Genomic DNA, 8,374 nt, shown 5'->3' on the forward strand with positions numbered 1-8,374 from the left:
GCTGGCGAGGAGCCCGAAGCACATGTTGCAGCCTGTGGGCACAGAGGAAAAGCCTGAGTTTTCATCAGCGCAAACCAGCAGGGACCCTGCCACGGCCCTGCTGTTCCCCGCTACCAGCCTCCGAGCTGGCCCGCGGGCGCCTCTCCTGCCCCCTGTCAGGGCATGGGGGGAGACAAGCGTAAGGGCACATAACTCCTGAGAGGGACAAGTACTACTGCCACATGATGTGCCATCCACAGGGGCAGTAAGATCTGCAGGTTCAAGCTAAGGGCAGAAAAAACATCACACAGATCTCCCCCAGGGCTCTTCAGAAATGTTTTGCAAGGAAGTGGCGGAGGGCAGAGGGAAAAAAGCCCGAGGACAGCACTCAGGAGAGATTCAGCCCGCACCTGCACCCCACGTAGAGTCTGCCCCCGGTGTGGCTCCCCTGCACGGATGGCTGCCGAGCCCCAGCACGGCTCCCGAGGACCGCCTACCCCAGACCCCGGGCTGTCTGAGCTGGGCCCAGGTTAGTACCGGTGGGTCAGCACACCCACCCTCTCCGCTCTTGGCTTAGCAGAGGGAGACCACCACTCCACAGATTTCATGCCAGGTTTCACAGCTGCAGCGGAAAACAGCTGATCTCCCAGCCCCCAGCAGTTTACAGACACGGATAATCACTCTGGAGTAATTACCAGCTCACTCCCTTGGAGGAATTCACTGGTGAGAAGTCACTAGGAGCTAATTACTACAATTACTCCCCAGCACACAGAGCCAGGGCACGCAGAGCTTTCTGCCGGAGCAGAGCTCCCCACCACCAAGTCCCACGTGCCTTTCTGGCACACCAGGGGAGGCTGTTCCCCCTTAAGTCCCCAGCCTGGTGGGCACAGCGGGCTCCTTCCTCACCCTGGGTCCCATCCTTCTGGGACAGCGCAGCCAGTACCCGGCTGGTACTGGGTACCAGGACTCCCAGGTCCTTTTCTCCACTGTGGATTTTCTGGGATGGAGGGAGGGAATTGGTGGTAGTAAGAGCTTGACGTCGCTACCACTCCCAGGACCAACAGAGCAGCCCACTGGCACCAGTGACAAGGAGCTAAATGGTTTCTTAAGAGATGCCCAACTAGTTCAGCACTACTACTCTGGGGCTGCCCCATCACACAGCTCAGGCCCCAGGACTACCCTGAGCATCCATTTCTCTTGTAGGCTGATGCAGAAGAGAGCCCAGCAGGGCTTTCACCACAGGTCCCCTCTGCCTGTGAGGCTCAGGGCGGGTGAAGCCAGACTATGTCAGGAGCAGGACTGGGCTGCAGCAGGCTGTGAGGGGTCCCAGGGAGCAGGGTGTTAGAGCCAGATGTGTGAGAGAAGAAAAACAAATCATCTGGAAGCAAGACCAGTGGGGTTTATTGCACCTCAGCTCCTAACAAGGTCATCAAAGCTCCTACTCCCTCTGCAACGACCTGAGAGTGGGAGGCCACTCAACCCTGTCACACCAAGCCTTTGGGGCTGATCTTGTAAACTGCAGACACAGGACCAGCAAGGCCCTCCCCTCACACTCATAGCATGCTCTGACTCCCTGCAGCCTGCTACAAGCCAACAAGATGAGCTGGAGCCCAGACGAAAGCCAGCCCTGCTCCTCTGGCAGCAGCAGTGGCAGCCCTGGAGGAGTCCCAGATGGTGCAGGCAGGCACAGAGCTCAGCCTGCCCCTAGGCTCCCTTCCACTAGGGAAGGGCCCCTCTGCAAAGGGCAGACACCACACTGCTGCAGCCCGCCTTGGGTGGCAGCCCACTCCAGGGGAGCAGCCCCTGACCCCCTACAGCTCCAAACTGCCCAGCCATCAGGGGTGGGCACAGAGACCTGGCACATGGGCCAGGGGAGCTCATGCATTGAGGCTTTTTGGAGGGTCCCAGAGAGATCTGATAACCCACTGCAGAGACCCCCCAGAGGAGCCCAGGCAGGCAGGGAGATCCCACAGCCCTGCACCCCGAGATGCTGTCAGGGCAGAGGTGCAGACAGCAGGTTTCAGCCTTCAGGTGCAGCACTTCCACCGAGGGGCAGGGCCACCCCAAAATATCAAACATCACCACTGTGCCCTTGCAGCCACCAACACTGCTGCCACAGCACAGAACTGTGCCCACTTGCCCCCAGCTGCACCTCTGACCTGCAACACAGGTCCTGGCCTCTTGCAGGGGGGCAGCACAGCCCCTGCCAGGCCTCTAGAGCACCGTACAGCACTCTGCGCCTCTGCCCCATCACATCCTCACCCAGACAGCAGCCAGCAGCCTCCTCCCATCCCAGCGCTAGGCCTACAGTAGCGGTCAAGACCTACGCCCGCTTGCTCTCCACAGGAGACCCTTGTGCAGAGACACACTCATGGTGCGCTGGTTGGCTGTTTAGCTCTGGCACAGCCCAGCAAGGCCCTACAGCCCAGGGGCAAGGAGTAGCAACTGGAGAAGCAACCCAAGCCAGGCAGTTGTCATCCCCAGCCCTGCCTTTCCTGGAGGCAGCCTTTGGCAAACAGATGGTCCCCATGTGACCTTGCCAGTCTGAGTAAGCAGGAAAGGACCTCACAGTAGCACAGGCTAAGGTGCACACAGGCCCTCTCTGCTCCAAGTGGRTCACTTTGCCTACAGGCAAATTTTAAAAAAAACAGACAGGGAGGGGAAAAACCTTGCCGCAAAAGGACAAATGCAAGAATGAGACACCACACAGGACTAGGAGTGGAAGAGTCTTTATTGCTTTAAATTCTTACAAGTCAGATGTATGCACCCATGTTTACCATAGGCTTGCTGTAAGGAGACACCCACATTGCATTCAACTTGCAGTATGGCTCAGGGAAAGCAGGGACACTGGACCCACAAGCTTTGGTCTCTCTACCCCACAGTAGGCTGACACATTCTCTGAAGCAGCTGGGAAGAGAGCCAAAGGAAATAACTTTCTCACAGATGGCATCTGCCTTAAGGTTCACATGAAAGAGGTTACTGCTACAAGAGCAGAAGGGTCAGGGACAGTTTCTCCAGCATCTACAAAGGATACCGGCTCCCAGCTTAGCAAGGGAACCTAACRTATTCCCAGCAGACTACAATGAGGACAAGAGCAAATCCCCTCCTCTACCAGCCTCTTCCCCAGAGGGACCAGATCAGGGCAATCAGAGGCAGGTATTAAAAGCCAGAAAACCAAGCCAACATCAGTGCTGACCCTAAGTTAAGCCTTTATTCTCTCATTAGCTAAGAGGAGTACAAGCAGATCAAAGATGCTGCTCCCCTAAAGCTGGGCCCTCTGAGATCTCTCCTCACCCACAGTTCAATCAATGCTACTGTGCTTGCTGAGGGGAGGCTGGGCACCTCCATGCTTGGTTCTGCACATCCATATTACTCATTCAAGCACATGCCCAAGGCAGAGAGGCCTTCAAGTCCTGTCTCAAATACAGACTAGAGCCTGACATCATCCTGTGACACTTGCACAGGACTGTCTCCCCCGCTCACCCTCTGAGTACCAGGAGGGGACAAAAAACACTCTGCCCCTCTCCTTTGGTGCACCTCAGACAGACCAGTGCCTTCTTTCCACTCCTCCCATTTCTGCAAATGGGCACTGTGCAGATGCTCATACCTGATCGAGCCACACAAAAAAGAAAACCAGAGACTAGGAACAAAACAAAACCAAACCAAACAGGAACAAAAGCTAGAATTGGGCTATGGCCCGGACACCCGACCAGAGAGCCAAAGGACACATCAGCAGAGAAGCTGTGGCCGAGCCAGCTGGCAAGTGGTGCTCACGCATCCACGAGTGTCAGCCCATCGTGCAGGGCACGCTTCCACATGTAGTAGGTGGAGCGGGCCGTGAGAGGGAAGCGGGCACTGAACTCTTTGTAGGTGGGGAAGGTCTTCGACTCGAAGCGCTGCTGCAGGAACAGCTTGGCTTGTGCCTTGAACTGGGCAGTGGCAATCACATCCATCACAAACATCTGGCTGTTGGCTCTTTCTGACATGGCATAGCCTGAAATGGTGGCATTGTATGGAGTGGCTGGTGCTAGCTTGTCTAGACGCTTGGTAGCCATCTCCATTTGGAACTGGGGCTTGAGGCTTGCCTCAGCTCTCTGAGGCACCAGGGAAGTAACCCGTTTCAATGGCTGGCGGGAGCTGGTCCAGGACAGGCGATGCTGGTTGAGTGCCCAGCTGCTGCCCTTCCAAAACCAGTAGGCTGTGGAGGAGAGAGATGGGTAGCGCAGACGGAACTTGCAGAATGGCAGCTGCCACTGCTGGACTTGCCTCTTGGCCATCTCTCGCAGCYGCTTTCTCCAGCGCAGAGAAGGTTTGAGCTGCAGGAGACTCCTGGGGGCTGGCTGGTGTCCATTCAGCCTCTTCCTAACAGGTAAGCTGCTTGGCTTCAATTGCAGGAATTGCTTTCCTATCACTAGAGGTTTCTGGTTATCCAAGGAAGACTGGGGGGGTTTGAAGTTTGGGTTCTCCTTGATTGCTTTTCTTCGCCAGTTGTAGTAAGTGGACCTGGAGATGCCAGGAAAGCTACGCTTGAAGCACCTGTAAGGCACCAGAGTGTTCATGGAAATGCATTTCTCCAGGTAGGATTTAGCTCCTTGCATGAAGATCCCTGCTTGGATGGGGTCTAGAGAAGGACTCCGAGATCTTAAGCTTCCACCTGAATTTGCTGGCTCATCCACATCAGCCTTTTTTGCGCCATCCCTGTGAAGCTCTCGCAACCCCCGGGCCTCAGTCAGGGCAGAGGCATCACCATTGACCATACTCTGCATCTCATGCTTCCAGGCATAGTATGTGGATCGGGAGATTTCTGGAAACATTTGTCGGAAGTGCTGGAGGGGGATTACATTGCCCTCTTGAAAGCAAGACTGAAGAAAGTGTTTGGCTGCAAATCGGGCAGCAGCTTTTTGCCGGTGTTCACGAGACTGGCGCTTCCAGCGGTAGAAGGTGCTCTTGGTAATGCTGTACCTGTCACGCAAGTTGGAGTAGGTCAGCTGGGGGTCACTGTTCAGCAGCTCCAGGGTCTTCATGGGCTGGACAGGAGGCTCTGGCAAAGGGGTAGTGGGTTCTAGCTCCTCCAGGCCAACCACAGCCACAAAGTACTGGGCTTTGAAGACCTGCCTGGAGAGCTGCTGCCCTGACCACATGATGTGGAGCGTGGAGGTTCGTGGGCCACACTTCCTGGGCCGGATAAGCCGGTTGAAGTATGGCCGTATCTTCAAGTTGCTCATGGGGTAGATAGAGTAGATGTTACACTGCAGTACCGACGCAAGAGCATAGACATGCCACATGTTGGCAAAGGTGCCAGGAAAACAAGTAGCTTTGATGTCTGCATCAAAGATAGCCTCCAGGATAGCCATGGGGAGGCTGGTCATCTCTGGGGATTCCTCAGTGCAGAGGGAGTAGCGGACAGCCTGCAGCATCACTTTGGAGTCAATCATGCCATTCAAGTAGTACTGTTTGTGTAGCAGCATCTCCACCACCGTACGCACCTGCAGCTCCAGGCTCAGGCTGGGGTTGCCCCAGAGCAGCACACTGGCTGCCTCAAAAAGGCGGTTCCCCTCTCCTTTGCAAACCAGAGGCAGCATGTTGCTCGGGGCATCCTCAGGATAGAGGCTCCTGGCTATGCAGTCAACTTCCAGCTCCTCTTGGAACTGCCTCCCACAATAACCAGGCAGGGAGAAAGACGACAGGGTCCTCTCAGCCTCCAGCACAGCGCTGGTGAGGCCCTCCAGACCAAAGCATTCAGTGGCTTCCTGAAGCTCCTGCAGCACAGACTGCACCAGCTGGTGCCGCTGGATCATCCTGAAGGAAGGCAAAAAGAAGTCATTGGAGATCAAGACAGTGCAAGCTCCAGACTGCCAGAGGCCAGGCCTTCAGGACTAGCTCCTTCCCAAGGGCCAGGAAGGTTGGGGGAGTCAGGAGGGGGAAAAGGCCTCTGCTCTCCCCCATCCCCAGGGCAAAGGAGGAAGCCCAAGTCCCCACAAGCAGACCTGGGACAGGGACACCAGCTCCACCTGCTCTCCAGTGACCTCCTGTGGGCAGTATGCATGGCACACAGCCTCCAGACACACTTGTCTGGGATGAAGGAGCCTCTATAGGAACCCATCTGTGACAGTAACACCATGCAGGATTGCTCAAGGCATGGAAGAAGCTGACTTCAGGTGATAAGTCCAACAGAAGGAGCAAGGAGCTTTCTCCCTTCCTCAAAGCAGGGCACAGAGCCATTTCTGCAGCTGCAACCATTTTGTGCTTCTATGACAACTATCACAGAAAAACAAAGATGGGATGAACAGTCCTAACCAACCCAAGCCGTTATTGTTACCTGAGCTGACACTAGATGTCACTTGCTGCTCAGCAAAGACACAACCACCAGCCAGGGAGAAGGGGCAAGAGGAGGCTGCCGCTAAAAGCACTGTCAATGGGGGAAGCAGAGAAGCCTTGGTGCACCCCAGGTGGAGCTCACTCCCAGGCAACCCATCAGTGCAGATGAAGCACATGTGGTTGCTGGGTGGGTATTCAGAAGCTGCATGAAGCTCCCTTCCCTCCCCATCCCTACCTGTCCTAATGTTGTCCTCCCTTTTCCTTCTGCAGGCCAGTTCCCACTCAGACAACCCAAAGGTCCAATTCTGCATCCTCTCCTTGTTGACTTTGGTCCCAACACCCATGCATCCCTGCCCCGACCATTCCAGGAGCTCCTTACCCAATGGACCAGCTCCATCAGTGCATCCTTCTTCAGCACTTCACCACAATAACAAGGTCAGGGTCCTCACCCCTGCCAGCCCAGCTTCTCCCTTTCCCATCAGCCCTGCTCCCAGTGACCACCACTTCACTCAGCAGGGCAGCCCGTTCTAGTCCATTTTCTGCTAACAGATAGCTCTGCCTCTTCATGTGCCATCTCCAACATGCAGGTCACTTTGTAGCCAGGCTACCTTATTCATATCCCTGCTGAAGACCCACCCTTTCACAACACTTCATGGGTATCATTTACGCCCACAACTCTGCAAGGAGATGGGGAAACAGCAGCATCAGGCAGGAAAAGCAACAGTTTTGAGGTAAAACAAAGATTCTGCCTGAGCTTTCCTGACTCTCAGTCATGTGCCCTACTGAAGATAGTATTACCACTGCTCTAACATCTACAATCCCTGGCTGTGACCAAACACCAAATGAAACAAGGTGCTAAATCATCACACTGCCGCATCCAGGCTAGTTCACTGCAAGGAGGCCTCTGTGCTATTATTGACCCTTGTCTTTAATGAGGCCACAGCTAGTCACCAAGTCAATTCCCTTCCCCTATTCCAAGTTCCTCCATGGTCTCCTTTAGGTTGGCGTGCAGAAATCAGAGCCCTCTCTTACAGCTGTTCTCACATCTGTGATGCATCAGATATCAGAGAAACAATATAGAAGGGCCAAAGCTGTGAAGCAGAGATAGACTTGTCCTATAATTCTGGTCCAAGTGAGTTTGTGGTTGATACTTGGGGCCAGGTCTGTGTTTTCTTCTCCTGGGGGTTCACAGAGATTTATTCTGTAGAGCAACATTTTGATTAAGCCAATAGTGAACAACATGTGCCTGATAAGCAGAAACAACAGGATTGCTCAGTACACACGGCTAGGAAGAGAGCTACAAGTACAGGCAGATCTCAAGTCCTCAATCTCCATGGCCTGCCAAACCCTTTCAGGGCTTGTGACATCCCACTGCTGCAGCAGCCTCCCCTTTCAACCCACACAGCCAGGCTGAGCATGTTGCCCCTACCACAAGGGCAAGGAAAAGCCAACACAAGCTGCTCCCCTGGAAGGGGTGAGAGGATGCCTTTCATCCCAATGCCAAGGGGCACCAGGAACACATTTGGTCTTTACGGCCTGATGGGCATTTCCCACCCCCTTATATTTGGGGGGGGGGGGGGGAGAGAAAGGAAGAGCTGGATGCATATAACTTTCTTCAGCAGTAACCCTACATGCTTAATGCCATTATCAGCTCCTGCTGCCCAGAGCCTGAGCAACAGGATCTCTAAGACAATCCTAAAGCAAAACCCTCAGTTCACACTACCTCAGGAGTTTCTCTGGGGTGCTTGGAGAGGGGCCCAGGTATGTCAGAAATGCCAGAAGCACAGTTAAGTCAGACACTGCTAAGCTAAGGGCTTGGTTCATCGCCAAATCAAACCTAGTAGCTCTCAATATAGAGAGCCATCTGAAGTGAGTATTTTCTATGCACACCCCCAGCAGAGCCAGCTGAACACGACAGACAAGTGCTCCCTAGACTGCCTGAGCACCAAGGCAACCAAATGAGCTTTTCACCACTGATAAAGGTGGTTTTAGCTAACCTGGCCACTTTTGCATTGTAGCAGATAAGCAAGCACTTGCAGAACACATTCCCTCACCTAAACTGATGGTCTGGTGGCAT

The 8,374-nt window shown here is 54.4% G+C and overlaps 1 protein-coding gene across 1 annotated transcript; it reads right to left on the reverse strand.

Moving 5' to 3' along the window:
• Positions 1–3,749: 3,749 nt before the first annotated feature.
• Positions 3,750–8,374, reverse strand: VRTN (vertebrae development associated). The gene is made up of 2 exons (XM_026090882.1): positions 8,352–8,374; positions 3,750–5,778 (listed from the first exon to the last, which is right to left on the reverse strand). The coding sequence occupies exons 1-2, from the start codon at positions 8,372–8,374 to the stop codon at positions 3,750–3,752; spliced, it is 2,052 nt and encodes a 683-aa protein (XP_025946667.1).

The sequence above is a fragment of the Apteryx rowi genome, unplaced genomic scaffold (assembly GCF_003343035.1).
Source record: "Apteryx rowi isolate R43461 unplaced genomic scaffold, aptRow1 scaffold_88, whole genome shotgun sequence".
Taxonomy (NCBI): domain Eukaryota; kingdom Metazoa; phylum Chordata; class Aves; order Apterygiformes; family Apterygidae; genus Apteryx; species Apteryx rowi.